The following is a 23,725-nucleotide window of genomic DNA, read 5'->3' as shown; positions in this document are numbered from 1 at the left end:
CAGGACAAAGCAGCGCGCTTGACTGGCACTCCATCCACAACCTTCAACATTCAGTCCTTCCACCACCGACACACAGTGGCAGCAGCGTGTACCATCGACAAGATGCACTGCAGCAAAACACCAAGGCTCCTTAGACAGCACCTTCCAAACCCGCGACCTCTATCACCTAGAAGGACAAGGGCAGCCAGATGCATGGGAACACCACCACCTGTAAGTACTCCTGCAAGCCACACACCATCCTGACTTGGAACTATATCGCCGTTCCTTCACTGTCGCTGGGTCAATATCCTGGAACTCCCTTCCTAACAGCACTGTGGGTGTACCTACCCCACATGGACTGCAGCAGTTCAAGAAGGCAGCTCACCACCACCTTCTCAAGGACAATTAGGGATGGGCAATAAATGCTGGCCTAGCCAGCGACGCCCACATCCCATGAACGAATAAAAAAAAACAATGCAGCTGCTGCAATGCTAGAGGTGCAGTTATGTGGATGATTTACAGAGCCCCATCTACCTGTGAAGTGGAAGTTAAAGATCCCATGGCACTACGGGAAGAGCAGCGAGTTCTCCCAGTGTCTGAACCAACATTTCTCCCTCACCCATTACCAAAACAGATTAACTGGCAACTTTGATACTGACATTAATGCAAATGGATAATCAATAATGGGTATTGCTTTTGGCCGACTAAAGCGATTACCCTTTTTAAACATGGATTCTTTAAGTGGTGAAGGTTGTACTGGTATTACAAGGTCAACAACAGGGACTTGGAATGGTCTATTCATAGTCAAATCACACCTGTGGGGATTTCACTAAGAAATGGCATACAAAAGTGGTATCCAATACTTAAATATTACACTATACTTACATTCTTGTATTTATCGTCTTATTAATTATAACAGCTTTTCCAGTTTGGTCAACATTGTGATCCATTCCAAAGTATGCAGCCACCCTGTGTAAGAGCATTCTGTGGTAGGAGGTCATCTGAGGAAATTTCTTGTACTGATTACTGAAAATAACAAAGCCATTAAAAAAAAAAACTTTTTTTATAAAATCTGCTACATCTGAATAAGAGAGGGAACTAAGTTTGATGGAATAACTCGATTTCATTACTTTGAATGTTTCTTCTAGGCTCATATCTCCAGTGGAGAACTGAAGGGATGCTGCATTGTTGGAGGTGTAGTTCTGTGGATATACACAGCGCCCCATCTGCCTGTGAAGTGGAAGTTAAAGATCCCATGCCACTACAAGAAGAGCAGGGAGTTCTCCCAGTGTCTAAACCAACATTTCTCCCTCACCCACTACCAAAACAGATTAACTGGTAAGTTAACTCATTTACTTTTGCAGGTTGTTGCTATGCACAAATTGGCTGCCATGTTGTCTACAAAACAATAGTGACTGCCAACACTCGAGAAGTAATTGATTCGCTCGAGAGCATTTTGGCATGTGATAGGGTGCTAGATAAATTCAAGTCCTTTCTCTTTCCTTGTTGTTATTTATTCCGCTGGTTAGAGTATATGATGCTTACTTATTTGCCACGTCATATCTTTAATGCTAATTAAGAGAAAATACTACTCTAGACCATCAATGTCTGCATTATTTTGCTCTCTTTAAGTCTTAACTTTACACCAGAAACTTATGACACTATCACTGGCTCAAAATTCTGAACCAGGAAAATGTCAGAACTAGCATGGAAACCAATAGTTCACAAATGCAAACCATCAAAATCTCTAATTCAAATCAATGACCAAACAAAATAATTTCTGCACGCTCAACCCCTTATCTTGCAGTCATAAACCTCATTGTGATTGGATCATTTGCTGCTGGAGGTTTGAAGAGGACTTTCAGAACACATCAGAAGACTTTCTGGGACATATTGTGAAGACTCGAACACTCCAGCAACATTTATTCTGTAAATTCTCTGAGGATATCATCACCAAAAATCACTAAGTGCTAAGTTGCTCTACCTTAGTGGACACTTTTATAGGGGTCACCAGGAGAAAGGGAGTGCTTGGTCATGGCCATCTTGTTAGGGGTTCCCCTTGGTCTGTAGGAGAGTGGGAAGGGGACATGAGGCCAGGCAGAACAGCATCCACTGCTGCAGGAGAGGGGGACAGGAGGGCGAGGTGGACTCTTGTCCCACTGTGGGTACAGGATATCCTTCCTCCTCTGGACTTCACCCAGCAGGATCTCCAGTCCTGAGTCTGAGAACTTGTGCATCCTCTCACTCGGTTCTTGAGGCATCCTGAAATGGGTCTGAAACTGTGTCAGTTGGAACATTCCACACCTTCGGTGGAGGTGGGCGCATGGAGCTCACCATGAAAATTGTGTCTAATCAGTGCTCGATTGCTAAACCTGCAGATGGTTGTTCTAGCACCTCCAGGCACATTCAAGTTATGGTAATCAGCAATTAGGGCCAAAGTTGCATGCTGAGACCAGATTTCAAACAAGTGCGTCTTATTAGCACAGCACCCATTTAGCACCGGTTTTCATCCTTTCACCAAAATAACCCCCATTATTAGGAAACAGAAAACTTAAACCTGCATTTTTCAAAGAAAGTTTAGCTCTGAAGGAAAAAATGATCAAAACTAACTTTAAAAAGGTTATTCCCATATGAAGTACCCTCCAACATGCATTATCTGAATAAGGCTGGATTAAAAGCTCAGGCTTGCCTTCATTGGCATACTGGTCATCACACACAACACTATTTCTGTCAACACAGACATCAATAATTTACTTACTTATTATCACTGATAAAGTCCAGAATTTCTTGTTCTAATTTTAGCAGCATCATCCTGTCCCTGAAAGATAAAATAATGGATTTACACTGAGTAACACACATTTATTACAGCAAAATTGAGAAATAGGGATTGAAGTAACTCGAATGATTTCCTAGACTTGAAGGTATGCGAGTTAAATACAAAGCAAATAAATTGTGGGGAAACGTCTTGTGTATCATTCTGACAGATGCTGCTATAATTTGCTGCTCAGCCCAAGCAGTCTGTCTCCCCGTCGGAGTCAGAGACCAGCATGGAACAGGCAGAACTTTTTGGCAGCTTTTAGTCTGTTTTTGAGTAAGATGCAGTTTCTACGGCTAAAGATCAGAAGCTAAAGTTTCTGCTACGTTGCACTTTTCTTCCCCCAATTCGTCCAATCTCAGCCAAATTGGCGCAAAGCATCGAGGAATTTCAAGTGCAAAGTACATCCAGTGCAAATCTTCTGCAATCTTCAGCACTAGCTTGAAAACTTCACAATGGAAGCTGGCCCTGCCTACAGAACTGACCACGCCCCCAGATCCAATTAATCACCATGGCAAGTGTCTGCTAATTGTGCCCGTTAGCGGCCCTTCAAGGAGGCTCTTTAAATTAAGCTTTTTTGGCACAAGACACTGATATGCACCTTTTAAATGTTCAACATATATACTATGCCAAGAAACTGACTACTAGGCACCAATGCAGCCAGTAAATGGTTCCGTATAGTTTTTTTTTCAAAAAGCTATTTAAAATTGGAATACTCGCAGGTGGCAAACTCGGCACAGACTCAATGCTTATTTTTTTGGGATAAACCCATTTTCAGCTACATTAATCAAACTGCACCAGGTTCACACACTTAAATACATCAAGAATATTTCTAAATACAAAAAAAATGTTCTAAAGCACTGCCCAATTGTGCTGGTTCATGGTAAATTTTACAATTGCCGATATGCAAACGATTTTGAGCAGAAACATGAGCAAAGGAAAAATGTACACTTCTGAAAAATAGTGCAATTTTGAGCATAATTTTCACCTGGATTGCCGATTGTGCCCAAAGCAGTAACTCTAACCCAGAATCATAAGATAAAACAAGTCAGCCAAGAAGTCAAATGCATGAAAATAACTTACCCCAAATAGTATGGATGGATTGTATAAAGTAAAACCAGCAAACTGAAAACCAGAATAATCAAAGTTTCTGAAAAATGATACAACACCTGCACACACAAAACACTGTCAGACTGGAATTCAAAAAGGTTCCTGTAGAGAAGGAACATGATTTTACGCAGGGCTAAGACCCAAAGGATTGGGTCAAACCAAAAACAGCTCCAAAAAGATGTAGTCATGAAATGTTGATAAATGTTGCAACTACACAGGGCACAAGCTGTTATCAATTATATTCAGTTTTCTGTTCCTTGTAGCCTTCAGGCTGTTGCTCAAGTATTCCATTTTTTAAAAATAAAGTTAGTCAGGGGCTGAAATTCCAGGGTCCATGCTCCAGTGCATCACCAGCATATCCCTCATTCTACAATTACCATCAAGCCGGGCAATCGACCCCGGTTCAATGAGGTGTGCAGCAGAGTATGCCAGGAGCAGCACCAGGCATACCTAAAAATGAAGTGCCAACCTGGTGAAGCTACAACACAAGACTAGATGCATGCTAAAGAGCACAAGCAGCACGCTACAGACAGAGATAAGTGATCCCACAGCCAACGGATCAGATCTAAGCTCTGCAATCCTGCCACTTCCAGTCGTGAATGGTGGTGGACAATTAAACAACTAAGCGGAGGAGGAGGTTGCACAAATATCCCCATTGTGAATGATGGCGGAACCCAGCACGTCAGTGCAAAAGACAAGACTGAGGCATTTGCCACCATCTTCAGCCAGAAGCGCCGAGTAGATGATCAATCTTGGCCTCCTCCTGAGGTCCCCAGCATCATAGATGCCAATCTTCAGCCAATTGATTCACTCCACGTGATATCAAGCAGCGGCTGAAGGCACTGGATACAGGAAAGGCGATGGGCCCTGACAACATTTTGTCAACAGTACTGAAGACTTGTGCTCCAGAACTAGCTGCGCCCCTAGCCAAGCTGTTCCAGTACAGTTACAACACTGACATCGACCAGACAATGTGGAAAATTGCCAAGGTACATCTGTCCACAAAAAGCAGGACAAATCGAATCTGATCAATTACCACCCCATCAGCCTATTCCCAATTATCAGCAAAGTGATGGAAGGTGTCGTTGACAGTGCTATCAAGCGGCACGTACTCAGCAACAACCTGCTCACTGATACTCAGTTTGGATTATAGAGAGTCATAGAGTGATACAGCACTGAAACAGGCCCTTTGGCCCACTGAGTCTGTGCCGACCAACAACCACCCATTTATACTAATCCTACATTAATCCCATATTCTCTACCACATCTCCACCATTCTCCTACCACCTACCTACACTAGGGGCAATTTACAATGGCCAATTTACCTATCAACCTGCAAGTCTTTGGCTGTGGGAGGAAACCGGAGCACCCGGCGAAAACCCACATGGTCACAGGGAGAACTTGCAAACTCCGCACAGGCAGTACCCAGAACCGAACCCAGGTCGCTGGAGCTGTGAGGCTGCAGTGCTAACCACTGTGCCGCCCCTGGATTCTGCCAGGGCCACTCAGCTGCAGACCTCATTACAGCCTTTGTCCAAACATGGACAAAAGAGCTGAATTCAAGAGGGAGGTGAGAGTTAAGTCAGCATTTGATCGTGTGGGGCATCAAGGAGCCCTAGCAAAATTGAAGATCGGAATCAGGGGAAAATCTCTTCAATGGTTGGAGTCATGCCCAGCACGGAGGAAGATGGTTGCAGTTGTTGGAGACCAATCATCTCAGGCCCAGGACATCGCTGCAGATGTTCCTCAGAGTAGCGTCCTAGGCCCAAGCATTTTCAGCTACTTCATCAATGACCTTCCCTGCATCATAAGGTCAGAAGTGGGGATGTTCACTGATGACTGCACAGTGTTCAGTACCATTTGTGATGACTCCCCAAAGCCAGTCCACCATCGACAAGACACCAGTCAGGAGTGTGATGGAATACTCTGCACTTGCCTGGATGAGTGCAGCTCCAACAACACAAGAAGCTTTACACCATCCAAGACAAAGCAGCCCGCTTGATTGGCACCCAATCTACCACCTTCAACATTCACTCCCACCATCACTGGCGCACAGTGGGAGCAGTGTGTACCATCTACAAGACACACTGCAGCAACTCGCCTAGCCTCCTTCGACAGCACCTTACATACCCGCGACATCTATCACCTAGAAGGACAAGGACAGCAGACACATGGGAACACCACCATCTGCAAGTTCCCCTCCATGCCACACACCATCCTGACTTGGAAATATATTGCTGTTCCCACACTATTGCTGGGTCAAAATCCTGGAACTTGCTCCCTAACAGCACTGTGGGCGTACCTATACCACATGGTCTGCAGCGGTTCAAGGTGTCAGCTCACCACCAACTTCGAGGGCAATTACGGATGGCCAACAAACGCTGGCCTTGCCAGCGATGCCCACATCACATGAACAAATTTTTAAAAAACTGGCACCCACCCTAATCAACTGAGAGGAAAGGGGAGTGGCTCAGCCATACTTTCCAGGGTCTTGGCCAGACAGACAACCCAGCTGTGCGTTGGTCTGGAACAGGATTTCAGGCACTGTCCTTTTTCTTCATGTACATGGCCAAATGCCAGTTTCCTTAAGCAGACAGAGTGCTTTATGAAACAAAACTTGCATCATTGTTCCCGCCATGTATGGATTATCATGCCCAGGTTTAATAATTAACCCCTAATCTTGGTATATTGCTCACTGGGAACATCTTCTTGGGATTTTCAAAAGGTGAAAATCACATGCTTCCGTGGATAACTATACAGAAAAAGGATTTTTGATCCACAGTAACACACTGAACAAGCACAATATTTTAAAAATAATTAAAGTAGAAGCCACCCACAAGGGGTAAATGTAGCTTTTCAGAAGTGTTCTATACAGACGTCTGATTACCAGAAGAACTTCTGGATGCAAGAGTCAAGTCTGTCTCTTGGTGGATGCTTGAGAGGAGACTTTATGCTTGGACGATACAAGATTCAGTCTGCTCAAAGCTTAGATGCTTTTGACATAACTGAAAACCAGCGCTGTGCTTTGTCATTTCTTTCCTGCTACAACCATTGGGTTTTACATAAATGCAGCTCTACTGATTTTGGACTTGGAGGCGAACTGTCAACATTTGCAAATTGTCATTTCATTCATACATTTCTCCGACAGACGTTTCATGCGTTATAATGGATTGCCCTAATAAGTCAGTATTCAGAAAGACCGACCTGATCAGAGACACCAGCAGCAGTGGTGGCAGGGGGAAGAGAGAGTGACACAAAGTAGTAAGAGGTGGGGTGGGGCCTATTAGGGACAAAGAGGGTGATATATGCTTAGAAGCACAGGGCAAGGCTCGAATACTTAATAACTACTTTGTATCAATGTTTACTAAGATGATGATGCTGACAAAATATCAGTACAAGCAGAGATGGCAGAGGTAATGACAGTGAAAATCGATAGGAAGGATGTACTGGAAAGGCCAGCTGTGCTTAGAGTGGATAAGTCGCCTGGTCCGAATGGCTGGCAGCCCAGGTTGCTCAAGAAGTGGGAGTTGAGATAGTGGAAGGGCTTGCCATAACCTTCCCTAGATATAGGGGGAGGTGCCAGAGGACTGAAGAGTGGCAAATCTGACACCCTTATTCAAGAAAGGGTGAAAGGCCATTCCTAGTAACTACAAGCTGGTCAGTTTACCATTAGTGTTGGGTAAAGTTTTAGAAACTAATCGGGAAAAAATTATCAGGCACTTGAAAAGGTTTGAATTAATTGAGAGCCAGCAGAGATTTGTAAAATGCAGATCGTGCTTGACTAATCTAATTGAATTTTTTGGTGAACAGAGAAGGTTGATGAAGGGGCGGCACAGTGGCTAGCATCGGAGCCTCAGAGCTCCAGCGACCCGGGTTCGGTTCTGGGTACTGCCTGTGCGGAGTTTGCAAGTTCTCCCTGTGATTGCGTGGGTTTCCACCGGGTGCTCCGGTTTCCTCCCACAGCCAAAGACTTGCAGGTTGATAGGTAAATTGCCATTATAAATTGTCCCTAGTATAGGAAGGAGAAATGCAGACTGGTTTCAATCTCATAATGAAGAGCTGGAACCTGTCATAGCCGCTAAGCGCGTTGCACTGTTGAACTACAAGAAAGACCCCAGCGAGTTAACATCCGTAGCACTTAAAGCAGCCAGAAGCACTGCACAAAGAACAGCCAGGCGCTGCGCAAATGACTACTGGCAACACCTATGCAGTCATATTCAGCTGGCCTCCGACACCGGAAACATCAGAGGAATGTATGATGGCATTAAGAGAGCTCTTGGGCCAACCATCAAGAAGATCGCCCCCCTCAAATCTAAATCAGGGGACATAATCACTGACCAACGCAAACAAATGGACTGCTGGGTTGAGCACTACCTAGAACTGTACTCCAGGGAGAATGTTGTCACTGAGACTGCCCTCAAGGCAGCCCAGCCTCTACCAGTCATGGATGAGCTGGACATACAGCCAACCAAATCGGAACTCAGTGATGCCATTGATTCTCTAGCCAGCGGAAAAGCCCCTGGGAAGGACAGCATTACCCCTGAAATAATCAAGAGTGCCAAGCCTGCTATACTCTCAGCACTACCTGAACTGCTATGCCTGTGCTGGGACGAAGGAGCAGTACCTCAGGACATGCGCGATGCCAATATCATCACCCTCTATAAAAACAAAGGTGACCGAGGTGACTGCAACAACTACCGTGGAATCTCCCTGCTCAGCATAGTGGGGAAAGTCTTTGCTCGAGTCGCTCTAAACAGGCTCCAGAAGCTGGCCGAGCTCGTCTACCCTGAGGCACAATGTGGCTTTCGTGCAGAGAGATTGACCGTTGACATGCTGTTCTCCCTTCGTCAGATACAGGAGAAATGCCGCGAACAACAGATGCCCCTCTACATTGCTTTCATTGATCTCACCAAAGCCTTTGATCTCGTCAGCAGACGTGGTCTCTTCAGACTACTAGAAAAGATTGAATGCCCACCAAAGCTACTAAGTATCACCTCATTCCATGACAATATGAAAGGCACAATTCAACATGGTGGCTCCTCATCAGACCCCTTTCCTATCCTGAGTGGCGTGAAACAGGGCTGTGTTCTCGCACCCACACTTTTTGGGATTTTCTTCTCCCTACTGCTTTCACATGCGTTCAAGTCCTCGGAAGAAGGAATTTTCCTCCACACAAGATCAGGTGGCAGGTTATTCAACCTTTCCCGTCTAAGAGCGAAGTCCAAAGTACGGAAAGTCCTCATCGGGGAACTCCTCTTTGCTGACGATGCTACTTTAACATCTCACACTGAAGAGTGCCTGCCGAGTCTCATCGACAGGTTTGCGGCTGCCTGCAATGAATTTGGCCTAACCATCAGCCTCAAGAAAACGAACATCATGGGGCAGGACGTCAGAAATGCTCCATCCATCAATATTGGCGACCACACTCTGGAAGTGGTTCAAGAGTTCACCTACCTAGGCTCAACTATCACCAGTAACCTGTCTCTAGATGCAGAATTAAACAGACGCATGGGAAAGGCTTCCACTGCTATGTCCAGACTGGCCAAGAGAGTGTGGGAAAATGGCGCACTGACACGGAACACAAAAGTCCGAGTGTATCAAGCCTGTGTCCTCAGTACCTTGCTCTATGGCAGCGAGGCCTGGACAACGTATGCCAGCCAAGAGCGACGTCTCAATTCATTCCATCTTCGCTGCCTCCGGAGAATACTTGGCATCAGGTGGCAGGACCGTATCTCCAACACAGAAGTCCTCGAGGCGGCCAACATCCCCAGCTTATACACACTACTGAGTCAGCGGCGCTTGAGATGGCTTGGCCATGTGAGCCGCATGGAAGATGGCAGGATCCCCAAAGACACATTGTACAGTGAGCTCATCACTGTCATCAGACCCACCGGCCGTCAATGTCTCCGCTTTAAAGACGTCTGCAAACTCGACATGAAGTCCTGTGACATTGATCACAAGTCGTGGGAGTCAGTTGCCAGCGTTCGCCAGAGCTGGCGGACAGCCATAAAGGCGGGGCTAAAGTGTGGCGAGTCGAAGAGACTTAGCAGTTGGCAGGAAAAAAGACAGCCCCAGCAACCAATTTTTTCTGCAGCACCTGTGGAAGAGTCTGTCACTCTAGTATTGCCGTTTATAGCCACTCCAGGCGCTGCTCCACACACTGCTGACCACCTCCAGGCGCTTACCCATTGTCTCTCGAGATAAGGAGGCCAAAGATGTAGTATAGGTAGGTGGTAGGGAAGTATAGGGATAGGTGGGGATGTGGTAGGAATATGGGATTAGTGTAGGATTAGTATAAATGGGTGGTTGATGGTCGGCAGAACCGGTGGGCTGAAGGGGCTGTTTCAGTGCTGTATCTCTAAATCTAAATCAAATTGGCCATTGTAAATTGCCCCGAGTGTAGGTAGGTGGTGGGAGAATGGTGGGGATGTGGCAGGGAATATTGGATTAATGTAGGATTAGTATAAAGAACAAAGAACAGTACAGCACAGGAACAGGCCATTCGGCCCTCCAAGCCTGCGCCGATCTTGATGCCTGCCTAAACTAACACCTTCTGCACTTCCGGGGCCCATATCCCTCTATTCCCTTCCTTTTCATATATTTGTCAAGATGTCTCTTAAACGTCGCTATCGTATCTGCTTCCACCACCTCCCCTGGCAGCAAGTTCCAGGCACTCACCACCCTCTGTGTAAAAAAACTTGCCTCGCACATCCCCTCTAAACTTTGCCCCTCGCACCATAAACCTATGTCCCCTAGTAACTGACTCTTCCACCCTGGGAAAAAGCTTCTGACTATCCACTCTGTCCATGCCACTCATAACATTGTAAACCTCTATCATGTCGCCCCTCCACCTCCGTCATTCCAGTGAAAACAATCTGAGTTTTTCCAACCTCTCCTCATAGCTAATGCCCTCCAGACCAGGCAACATCCTGGTAAACCTCCTCTGTACCCTCTCCAAAGCCTCCACGTCGTTCTGGTAGTGTGGCGACCAGAATTGGTAAATGGGTGGTTGTTGGTCGGCACAGACTCGGTGGGCCTGTTTCAGTGCTGTATCTCTCTCGCTCTCTAAGGGAAAGCAATGGATTTTGTCTATATGGATTGTAAGAAAAGGCTGGTTAACAAAATTAAGGCTCATAGAATAGGAGGGTCAGTGTCAGTTTCGATAAAAAAATTGGCTTAAGGACAGAAAAAGGCAAGTTGTTTTTCAGACTGGAGGATGGTACAGTGGTGTTCTAGTGCTAGGACCACATATATAACTAACTTAGATTTTGCAATACAGAGTAAAATTTCAAAATTTGCCAATGACACCAAACTTGGAAGTATGGCAAACAGCGAGGATTATACCAATCGACTGCAACAGGACATAGGCTAGCAGAACGGATAGACAAGTGGCAGATGGAATTTAATACAAAGAAGTGTGATGTGATGCATTTTGACAGAGGGGATAGGGAAAGGCAATATAGACTTAATGGCACAGTTCTAAAGAGTTTACATGGAATGAGGGACCTGGGCATTCATGTGCATAGATCTTGGAAGGTGGCAGGACATATTGAGAGTGTAATTAGCAAAGCATATGGGATCTTGGGCTTCATAGCTAGAGATACGAGGACAGAAGCAGGGAAGTTATGTTGAACCCTTATAAAGAACTGGTTCGGCCACAACTAGAGTATCGTACCCAGTTCTCAACACCACACTTTCGGAAGGATGTGAGTGTGCAGAGGAGATTTACCAGAATGGTTCCAGGGATTTTAGCTACAAGGTTAGGTTGGAGAAGCTAGGGTCGTTCTCCTTGCAGCAAAAGAGATCGAGGTGTACAAGATTATGACAGTTTTAGATAAGGTAGGCAAAGAAAAGCTGTTCCCATTAGCTGATGGTACAAGGACTCGGGGCCACAGATTTAAGGTTTTGGGCAACAGATGCAGGGGATGTGAGGAAGAACCTTTTTTAAACCAAGAGTGGTAATGGCCTGAAACTCGCTGCCTATGAGGATGGCGAAAGCAGAGATGATGAATGATTTCAAAAGGAAATTGGATGTGCATTTCAGGAAAATAAACACCAGACAACGGGGATAGAGCAGGGGAATAGGTCTGATTGCTCTACAGAGATCTGGCATTGACTCGATAGGCCAGATGGCCTCCTTCTGTGCCATAATGACTCTACATCTCTAATCTCTATCACTATCTACCAAGTTGTCCACATTGGCAAGTCTAAACTCATTCCCTGGCCTTCAAAGAGATTCCTTTTATCAGTTGTTTTCCCTCAGTCATCATTTTTAAGCTTGGTAAGGAAGGGCAGCTTCCATTTTCAATTTCTTATTGAAAAAAGAACCATAGAAAATAAAGACAGAATTATTCAAATTGCCACAAGCTGCTGCTCTGTTTATTTTGTTATCGCACCTGCATACAATGCAGATAGTCTGATGCACTTATTTCTGCCTATTATGTTCATATTTTATGTCCTACCTTACTTCCAATTTGCACTGGATGAGATTTAGGACACTGCGAAGTTTCTCTTTAAGCTAACGGGCTATGTTACCTCTAATAAAAATAGAATCACTCCAAGCTACTGAACATATCACATCTATAATCATGTCCAGGAAAGGAATGAATAAGTCATGTAAATGATTTGCCTCAGAATAGGCTACATTTACACTCTGTGCTCTGCACTCCATTTTTGGCTAACAAATAGCAGCTAAATGGGATGCTTTGCTGACTGCGACAGCAGTAACTACTGTCATGAAGATCCCCACCTACTAAGAATTAGACATAGTAATTTCATCATACGAACATTAATTTTTAAACTGTTGTTGGAGTGAAGAGACGTCTTGCTTAAAGAGATCACCAGACATTTGGCTGGAGGACATTTGCATACTAAGAGACAGTGCTTGGAGAGACAAAGCAACTACTCCCTGGTCCAATTAACCTAAATGGATTCTGATCACCAGACATTGCAGGTGTAAGAAAGCTTGCATTCCAATGTCTGCTAAGATGGAGAATCCACAAACGCAGGAGTGGTTAAACCAGCTGGTCACATGACTAACCCACTGGGCCAGGCTTTTTGAACTACACCCAGGACAGTTTGAAGAGACGGTAGATTGCAACTGAACCTAGAACAAGACAGCCTCTCTCCTGGCTGGCGCTCTCTCGCTTTCTCACAAACCTCCAGATCCAGTGAAGTCACTTAAAGCTCAAGAGAGAAGACTCCTACATTGAAACAAGTTAAAGCGTGCACTGAGCCCTAACGAACAGCAAGACTTACTGGAAACCAAAGACTCCGCTTCAAACTCAAAGGACTGTAATTACAACCCAGCTATTGCCTTAAACATTTCCCCTTTATTCTTTCTACTTTTTCTGTCTCTATCTGCATGTCTATTTAACGCGTATGCATGCTAGCGTGGCCGCGTCATGTACTTGGGGTCGTTAACCGCATTAGAATTTAAGGTTAATAAACTTCCACCTTTCTTGTTTAAATGTAAGAAAACCTGTCTGATTGATTTTTTGCCTTACAATTGGAAAGCAGTGAACAAGGATTCACTGAGGGGGGAGCTAAAACACCGTGTTTTTAAAATTAAACCCTGTTACGGTTCAACTAGGCAAAGGCTGATAGAGAACCCCTAGACCCCTTTCTCCCCTGGTCGAAACACTACTCACTCTTCAACTCTCAGTGTCCCATCACCTGTCACAGGCAGTTTTGTACTATTCACCTCAAAGCTTGGGTCCTACAATGGTGCTTGTCGAAACAAAGTAGTTCCAGTTAAAACTTGCAGTAATAAGAAATTGGCCAATTAAAAAAAAATCTATATGTTCAGACAGTTATAGAATAGTTACAGCACAGAAGGCGGCCATTCGTGTCTGTGTCAGCTCTCCACAAGTGCAACTTAGCTAGTCCCACTCCTCCACTTTTTCCCCATAGCCCTGAACATCTTTTCTCTTCAGATTATCCAATTGGCTTTTGAAAGCCATAATTGAATCAGCCTCTACCACATTCTCAGGCGCTGCATTCCAGATCCTAACAACTCGCTGCATAAGAAAGTTTTCCTCATGTTGCCTCTGGTTCTTTTGCCAGTCACTTTAAATCGGTATCTTCTGGTTCTTGACCCTTCCACCAATGGGTACAGTTTCTCCCTATGTACTCTGTCTAGACCCCTCATGATTTTGAGCACCTCTATCAAATCTCTTCTCAACCCTTCTCTTCAAAGCAGAACAACCCCAGCTTCTCCAATCTATCCACGTATCTCAAATCTCTCATCTCTGGAACCATTCTCATAAATATTTGCTGTACCCTCTCCAATACCTTCACATCCTTCTGAAAGTGTGGTGCCCAGAACTGGACACAATACTGCAGTTTAGGCCGAACCAGTGTTTTGTAAAGTTTCACCATAACTTCTTGCTTTTGTACTCCATGCCTCTATTTATAAAGCCCAGGATCTTATATGTTATATTCCAGAAAGGGCAGTTGGTGAAGGACAGTACTGGAGCCAATCTTTACTCAGTCTAACATTTATTTACAGAGTGAAACAGTACAAGCATATATCCCCTAATGCAACGACACCACAATTTCTGTAAGTCTCTCTTTATATGTGCTCGTGAAACCCCAATTAATGCCCTTCACCTGCATATAATTAAACACAATTGATAAACAATTAACACCAATTTCTCACGCTGCACTGCCACCAATGATTTGCGCACATATACCCCCCTCCCAGGTCCCTCTGCTCCTCCACCCTTTTAGAATTGTATCCTTTATTTTATATTGCCTCTCCTCATTCCTCCTACAAAAATGTATCACTTCACACTTCTCGACATTAAATTTCATCTGCCACGTGTCCACCCATCCCACCAGCCTGTCTCCGTCCTCTTGAAGTCCATCACCATCCTCCTCACAATTCACAATACTTCCAAGTTTTGTGTTGTCTGTAAATTTTGAAATTGTGCTCTGCATACCCATGTCCAAGTCATTAATATAGATCAAGAAAAGCAGTGGTCCAAGTACTGACCCCTGGGGAACACCACTATATACCTTCCACTAGTCCGAAAAACAACCAACCATTCACCACTGCTGTTTCCTGTCAACTGGGTCAACTTAGTATCCATGCTGCCCTTGTCCCTTTTATTCCATGGGCTTCAACTTTGCCATCAGGCCTGTTATGTGGGACTTTATCAAATGCCTTTTGGGTACACCATATCAACCACATCATCTTCATCAATCCTCTGTTACCTCATCAAAAATTTCAATCAAGTTAGTTAAACATGATTTGCCCTTATGAAATCCTTGCTGGCTTTCTTTTAATTAATCCACATTTATCCAAGTGACTTAATTTTGTCTGGGATTATCATTGCTAAAAGCTTTCCCACCACCCAGGTTAAACTGACTGGCCTGTAGTTGCTGGACTTATCCTTAAACACTTATTTGAACAAGGGTGTAACATTTGCAATTCTCCAGTCGTCTGGCACCACCCCTGTATCTAAGGAGGAGCGGAAGGTTGTGGCCAGTGCCTCCGCATTTTCCACCCTCATTTCCCTCAGTATTATCGGATGCATCCCATCTGGTCCTGGTGACTTCTGAACTTTAAGTACAGCCAGCCTTTCTGCTTCATCCTACTCTCTATCTCTTTTGTCATCCAGTGAGGTCTGGCTTTGTTCGTCCTACCCTTCCCCTTCATGGGAACGTACCTCAGTTGTACCCAAACCATCTCCTCTTTAAAAGCAGTGCATTGTTCCATCACAGTTTTGCCTGCCAATCTTTGATTCCAATTTACCTGGGCCAGATACATTCTCACCCCACTGAAATTAGCCCTCCCCCAGTTAATTATTTTTACTCTGGATTGCTCCTTGTTCTTTTCCATAGGTAACTTAAACCTTATGAGACTGTGATCACTGTCCCCTAAATGTTCCCCTACTGACACTTGGTTCCCTTGACCCACCTCATTCTCCAGAACCAGATCCAGCAATGCCTCCTTCCTCATTGGACCAGAAGCATTCTAATCTAGAAAATACTGCTGAAAACGGTTCAAAAACACTTTCCCATCTTTGCCCTTTACACTATTACTATCCCAGTCTATATTAGGATACCTGAAATCCCCGATTGTAACTACTCTATAGTTTATGTACCTCTCTGTAATTTTCTTCCAAATTTGTTCCTCTATATCTTTTGCACGAGTTGGTGGCCTATAGAATACACGTCCAGTAGTGTAATGGTATCTCGATTGTTTCTTAGCTCTAACCAAATAGATTCTGTCCTTGACCCCTCTAGGACAGCCTTGTGCTCCAACACTGTAATATTCTCTTTAGTCAATACTGCCACCCCTCCTCCTTTCTTTTCTTCCCTATCTTTCCTGAACACCTTGCATCCAGGAATATTTAGTCCTGCCCGTTTTTGAGCCAGATCTCCTTTATTGCCACAACAGCATATTCCCACATGGCTATCAGCGCCTGCAGCTCACCAACCTTATATACCATGCTCCATGCATTCACATACATACACTGTATGCACCTCAACCAACATCACAAAAAACAGATTATCTGGTCGTCATCATATTGTTGTTTGTGGGAACTGTTCTGCAAGCCCTCCCTTATGCACCAACTCTCCAGCCATACATTCATCTGCTCTATGCTATTTGCCACAACATCATATTCCCATGTGGCTACCTGTGCCTGCAGCTCACCAACCTTTCTCACTACACTCTAGGTTTAGATGCATGCACAGTAAACCCAATTTAGGCCTTGTTACATTTCCCCTTACTCTGACGCCACCTAATATTTCTTATTCTAGCGCTGTCTGTCTCTTTCATGTTTTCTCCAGGTTTCCATCCTCCTGCCAAATTAGTTTAAACCCTTCCCAATAGCAAGAAGAAACCGCCCCGCAAAGACATTGGTCCCAGCTCTGTTCAGGTGCAACCTGTTCAGCCTGTACATGCCCCATCTCCCCAAGAACTAGTCCCAATGTCCTAGGAATCTAAAGCCCTCCCTCATGCACAAACTCTCCAGCCACGCATTCATCTGCTCTATCCTCCTAGTCGATACTTACTAGCACATGGCATAGGGAGTAATCTGGAGATTACTTTGGGTAGTTTCTTTCCTAGCTCCCTAAAATCTGCCTGCAGCACCTCATTCCTCTTTCCACCTATGACATTGGTCCCAATGTGGTCTATGACCGCTGGCTATTTACCCCCTCTCCTCAGAATTCTCTGCAGCCGCTCAGTGACATCCTTGACCCTGGCACCAGGAAGGTAACATACCATCCTGGATTCACATCTGTGGTCACAAAAATGCCTGTCTGTTCCCCTAACTATAGAATCCCCAATTGCTATTGCTTTCCCAATCTTCCACCTGCCTCCCCTGTACAGCTGAGCCAGCCATGGTGCCACAGACTAGGCTCTGGCTGCACTCCCCAGAGGAACCACCACTCTCAGCAGTATTCAGAACAGAATACCGGTTCGAGAGCGAGATGCACTCAGAGGACTCCTGCACTACCTGCTTGGTCCTCCTTGACTGCCTGGTTGTCATCCATTCCCTCTTGGCCTGCACACCCTTAAACAGTGGGGCAACCACATCTAGAAACGTGCTATCAACGAAACTCTCATTCTTGAGAATGTGCCGCAGCGACGTCAGCTGCTGCTCAAGCTCCGAAACCCTGAGTTCCAGCTGCTGCAGCTGACAAGACTTCCTGCACATGCCATTGTCCAGGACATGAGAAGCATCCTGGAGGTCGCCCAGGACTGAGAATTGCTGCCTTGTCTCTCTTTATTAAATAACTAAACTTAGCAGAAATAAACTAGACACTTATGAAACACTTATAAAACAAACTCACTAGTCAGCACCCTCCCTTGTGCTGATGATGCTTGTAGTTTTTTTTTTAAACCTTGCTCCCTGATGCTCACGCTCACTTTGCTCTGCTGCTCTGTCTCCGAACTCCTTCAGCTGCACACTCCTCACCTCCGGGCTCTCTGAACAACCAATTAACAACCTGTTTTCCTATGACATCTCTCCTTGATTTTTCAGATGATTTGCTCACAGTGCTCTCTCTGACTCCCTGTTTTTACCTGTTCATTTCTGGCACTGTTTTCCCACAGGCTCGCTCTCTCTGAATGTGAATAACCCACCGTTAAATTGCAGCCTTGTAAACTCACTACTAGCTGTTATATACTGCCAAGTTTATTAATACTTTCCTCAAACTTTACTGTATTTCTGCAGCCAAAGCACAGTATAGACAGAGTGATGTAGGTGAAAGGGTAATGAAGTGCTAAAAGCATAGTTAAAAAGGGTAGGGTAATGTAGTGGTTATATTACTGAACTAGTAATCTAGAGGTAAAAACAAGAAATGCTGGAATTACTCAGCAGGTCTGGCAGCATCTGTGGAAAGAGAAGCAGAGCTAATGTTTCGGGTCAGTGACCCTTCTTTGGAACTGACAAATATTAGAAAAGTCACAGATTATAAGCGAGTGAGGTGGGGGTGGGGCAAGAGATAACAAAGGAGAAGGTGTAGATTGGACCAGGCCACATAGCTGACCAAAAGGTCACGGAGCAAAGGCAAACAATATGATAATCTAGAGGCCTGGGCCAATAATCCAGAGAATATGAGTTCAAAACCCACCATGGTAGTTTGAGAATTTGAATTCAATTTTTAAAAAAAATCTGAAAATACAATGCTGTCTAATTGTCATGAAAATCTAACTGATTCAGTAATGTCCCTTTTGGGAAGGAAACCGGTCGTCCTTACCCAGTCTGGACCTATATGTGACTTCAGTCCCTCACCAATGTAGTTGACTCTTAACTGCCTAGCTCAGTTGCATCAAACTGCTTGCAGAGGTTCAAGAAGGTGGTCCACCACCACCTTCTTAGAGCAACTAAGGATGGGCACACTCTGTGGCCTTGCAGTGACACCGACATTGAGAATATTAAAAAAAAGTCCTGTATTAATGCTCAATCCTATGAAGACTGAAGGCTGCTGGTGAGTCGCAAGATGCGATGTATTGTGCATCGCTGGCAATCTACTGTCTGCAACACTTTGTGATATGTATATTATTGTACATTACATCATGAGAATCATTGTTTCACTGCTGTGATGTGATGATCAGTGTGCCTGCCATGTGAAGTTTTGAGAATGAAAATTGAATTGCAATAAACTATAGACTATAAAAATAATTATCTAACAGTGAGTTTGAGACTGTAACTTAATCCCTGCATAGATTTACAGACTGCTTCAGATTCACATAGCTTACTAGACTTGCATATACATGCCCCATTTATGAATATTGTCACTCAACAAAAAAAAACACCCTCTGATCAGCATGGTCAACAGCAGAAAGAATAAATGCCATATACTATGCTACCTTAATTATGAGACAAAAACACAACCTCACCTCCATCCCAAAATTACACCAGATTCTGGAGAAGAAAAAAAAGACGTGCATTTATATAGCATCTTTCACGACCACCAGACATCTCAAAAGCACTTTACAGCCAATGAAGTACTTTTGAGCGTAGTCGGGAAGCCAGACTTAGAGGCTAGCGGAATCCACCAGAGAAGAGCAAGGTCATACACACACTTGACTAACAACCTGGGTGATCTGTAAAGCAATTGCCTGTCCATAAAACAGTACCTACCATGAGAACAAAACAGCCTTGAATAGGATACAATATGTATAACCGTACAGTACTGCTGTTTCAGCTATACTACAGACACAAGATCTCCAGGACTGAACTGTACTCTGCATCAATGCCAATATAAATACCTCATAGTTCCTGTTAATAATATACATTTTACAAGTTCACCTTAACTTAGGATGAGATTATGTATTTCTGTAATGCATTTTATTATCCAACATGAACAGTTTTAAGAGGGAAAAAAGCTCAAAAATATGCAAAGTATTTACCTGGGGTTATTTTTCAGTGTATTTACTAGAAACTCGTGCAGATCAATTCCGGTGGAGTCCGTATATTCTTGGCTAGAATCTGTTAAAGGAACACAAATTTGTTGTATTAACAGAAGTAGAATTGCCTTTGAGAATATATGTTAACTTTTTAAAAAATTATTCTGTTCCTTTTCCACATGCGATCATACATTAGCTATGAAGGTAGACATTTAAAGCAACATTACTGCTCCATGACTGCTATCAATGCTGTTCTGCACCAGCTGACAGTTGAGAGGCAAGAACGAGAACTCTACCACTGCATTTGCAGCTCTGGCACAGAGCCATGGATAACACTGTAACAGAGTTCAAATATCACTCGCAACTGGAAGCAGAACCCTGAGGAAGTCCAAGCAACAGGATGTGGATTTGTGACCAGTTTCCCAAGAGGCAAACTCCCCATCTCAGCTGCTCTATCCACAACAAATTGCATTTATATAGTCTCTATCATTAAAAAAAATCCCAAGGCACTTAACGTAGACATAATCAGAAATAAGTGGAAGTCAATCCAAAAGAGATATTAGGAGAGACCAAGAAAAGTTTGCTTAAAAAAGTAAGTTTTAAGGAGAGGGGGATGGAGGGACTTATAGAAGGAAATGCAGAGCTTTGTGCTTGCTCAGGAGTCGAGCAGGACAAGGGATTAGGAGTAAATTGAAGTCACTGTCAGAATGTTCTCCCATACCTCCTCATAGTTTAATAGAGCCTGCTGCAAAACTGAGTCAATCTGCAGTTTCAGCAGTTTATAAAAGCAGTAGAGCATCACGTCAGGCCTCATCTTAAGTGAAAAATATTAGGTGAGTTTCTTTTATGAACCAGCAGATAAACCATATCACATAGCTGAGGAAAGATTCAGGATCGTGATCATGACTTAACATTCTGTGGAGCAGCAAGCTCGTTAAGGCTGTTTATAGTGAATAAACTGAAATGTTTAAATATTCTGCTGGTTATTTGCTCCAACATTCCAACATCTTGCCCCACTATACAATTCTGTCATTTTATACAAAGAATAAAATCCAAGGTGCCTCTGATGATGCAAAAGGTAAATATTTTTGTGATGTCCCACAGTGCCACACAGAGCAGGAAGATCCCAGGTTAAATCCAGGAGCTGTGCAGAGGTTGCTGATCTCAAGTTGGGAGATTGACATTTTACCCCAGTGTCCCTGAACTGGGAAGAAGTAGGTTTTTAAAAAAAAGTCAGTCTGCTTCTGGTCATGATCTTTTGGAAAGTAAACATTAGTTGAGGGCAGTTTTTGGGTCAACTGTGAAGTCCACCATGGCAAAACAGCTTGCTCACACATTTTATGCTGAATTTGCCAATCTCAGGAAAAAAACAGCAACGTGACACTAAATTGACACAGCATTCCTGGGCTAAGGAGGGCAAACAAAAGAAAATCAGTTAGGTTACTCCTCATCAGTGTCACTGCCTTAAGGACAGAAGGGGGAGAAAGCAAGAGAACAAGAATAAACTATCAGGTATTTAAGTAAAAGATCAACATGCATTTATATAGCACCTTAAATGTAGAAAAGCCTCCCAGGGTGCTTCAGAGGTGTAATGAAAAACAATGGACACCGAGCTAAAAGGAGGAATTATAAGGAAGGGTGCTCAAACGCTTGGTTAAAGAGGTGGGTTTAAAGAGATTCTTAAAGCAGGAAAGGGAGCTGAAAAGGCAGAGAGGTTCAGAGACGGAATTCCAGAGAGCAGGGCTCAGTCAGCTGAAGGCACAGCTGCCAATGGTGCAACAAAGGCTGTGGGGGGCTGCTGAAAAGCCTAGAGTCGGAGGAAGAGTGAGCTCTGGGGGTGGGGAGTTGCAGGGCTCGAGGAGGTTAGAACATAGGGAGGGGCCGAGGCCGTGAAGAGATTTAAACAAGAGGATGAGAACTTGGGGAGCTGAGAGCTAATTGCAGGATAGATTACAGACAGCCTTTTGCACAAGCTGAAGTTTACGGAGATGGGGAGATTGGGAGGCCAGCCAGGAGAGCATTTGAGTAGTCCAGTCTGGAGGTGACAACGACGTGGATGAGGGTTTCAGAAGAAGGGCTGAGGTAGGGGTGATGTTAGAGGTGAAAACAGGGAGTTTTTGTGATGGAGAGGGTATGCTGTTGAAAGCTCAGCTCAGGATCTGATAGGGTTCCAAGTTGACATCAACATGATGATGCTGAAGTCTTACAGAAGAACAAATTCTGACTGAACAGTGATTAATTATCCACACGTGACAATTTTTCCGAAACTTTTACTCTTATAATAAAGGTTTCCCCAAAGGGCAGTTTCACAATATATGTGCAAGCAGAGCTAATGATTATAGGAATTTGGGTGTAAATAATTTCAAACTCAGAAACTCATTATGCAATTAATTTAGTGCAAATGGCCAAAATTTTGAACATTATTTTTGTAGCAACCATTTTTCTAAAATGTACATTAAAATGAAAAATAAAATAAAAAAATCCTTCATTAGCAGAACTCCAATTACCTGACTCCTAATTAATCAACTGAATTGTCACAGGACAAAAACTTGCATTAAAAATTGCCTCATTGCACAACTTCTTTTGATATTTCTATTTCATCACCTTTTGTTGTCAAGTAAATCTACATGATGTTTATTTTGTTATTTGTGCTGTACTGGCTGTCATTCTTGGCATTGCCGTACCATCCAGTAAGACTCAACTATTCACAAGGTTGCGGCTCCACTGTACTATATATAATTGTACAATTAATTGGGTCTCTGGGTTATTAGTATCTTTTAGCATTGTATGGAAACTTTTCATGGGCCTGCAATGTCCCATCGGTTTTTCTTGACTGGATTTCATGAAAACGTCTTGATGAGATGAAAAGGAGATCAACAAAGCCAATAGAATATTGAACTACATGGTCAAAAGAGTAAAGGCAAGTTGAACTATACAGTGCTCTGCTCAGACCTCACCTCGTTTACTCAATCTGGTTCAGGCCATTAAAACATAAGGCAAACAGCCCTAGCAATCATCTCAGTCTAACCAAGTACAGTCCGCACCACTCAAGCTGGCGTGCCATTTGCCTGCAATGCGCGATGGCTGGTATAACAACTAACAGAACCTTTCTAAAATTATGATATTTTTAGTGCCTAAATAATACAGCAGCCAATTGTCCTATAAAATTTGATGGACTTTATGCAAATACACAAAATATTTAATGCACTTCGATCGTTTACATTCATTGCACTTTTGGCAATTACATAGCAGTTTATAACAACAGTTTTAGGAATGTAAAGTCCAACTTTATCTTTACGTTGGATTAAAGTGCCCTGTTTTGATGACATTGGTTTGGACAGAGTGTATATGTCATCGCCTATAATTCTTACAGAAGCAGCTAGTTAAGCAAGATAGATCAAATAGCAACAATAACACCAGGAGCCAATACTCGTGTTTGGATAATGTCACTCACCCAGCTCCCATTGCTAAATGTCATCACCTTCTTGTTTTATAAATTATATTCTCAGTGCATACGGAATCTGCTTTTAACCGATCTGCACTTAAAAAACTTTCCTTCCGAATTTGTTTTCAAGTCATATCAGCTAAAGAAGTATATGAGAAAGTTTCATAATCCAAACACTTTTCTGCAAGTACAGGAAATGTACACAGAGACAAAAAAGAAAATGCTTTTCTCGAGAAACCCAGCCTATGTGATCAATGATTCCTCCCATGCAGGATATTTAGTGAGTAAGCACAGCTGTTTTTGCCTGAAATAAATGGAACACTTAATACTCTGACCGACAGCTTTGAAATTGACGCTAATGCAAATGGTAATGGCCATCAATTTTGACAATATTTGCAACTGCCAGTTTTAAACATGGACATTTTAAGTGGTGGGGACTGCATTTACTAAATGGGTTTTCTTTACCCCATTTTTCTCCTCTCCTCGCCAGAAGGCACTCATTCTG

The 23,725-nt window shown here is 43.6% G+C and overlaps 1 protein-coding gene across 11 annotated transcripts in view; it reads right to left on the bottom strand.

Annotated features, from left to right (window-relative positions):
* The window catches only part of LOC137358555 (R3H domain-containing protein 2), a 226,811-nt gene that overhangs the window by 88,320 nt on the left and 114,766 nt on the right, over nucleotides 1–23,725 (bottom strand). For all 11 annotated transcript variants that reach the window (XM_068024522.1, XM_068024524.1, XM_068024527.1 and 8 more), the window contains exons 7-9: nucleotides 19,779–19,857; nucleotides 2,738–2,797; nucleotides 865–1,005 (exon numbers count right to left, since the gene is read on the bottom strand). In XM_068024522.1, coding sequence (XP_067880623.1) covers nucleotides 865–1,005; nucleotides 2,738–2,797; nucleotides 19,779–19,857 — 280 coding nt within the window. The remainder of the gene's footprint in view (nucleotides 1–864; nucleotides 1,006–2,737; nucleotides 2,798–19,778; nucleotides 19,858–23,725) is intronic.

Source organism: Heterodontus francisci, chromosome X (assembly GCF_036365525.1).
Source record: "Heterodontus francisci isolate sHetFra1 chromosome X, sHetFra1.hap1, whole genome shotgun sequence".
NCBI classification, from domain to species: domain Eukaryota; kingdom Metazoa; phylum Chordata; class Chondrichthyes; order Heterodontiformes; family Heterodontidae; genus Heterodontus; species Heterodontus francisci.
This window is presented reverse-complemented; position numbering and strand designations above follow the sequence as displayed.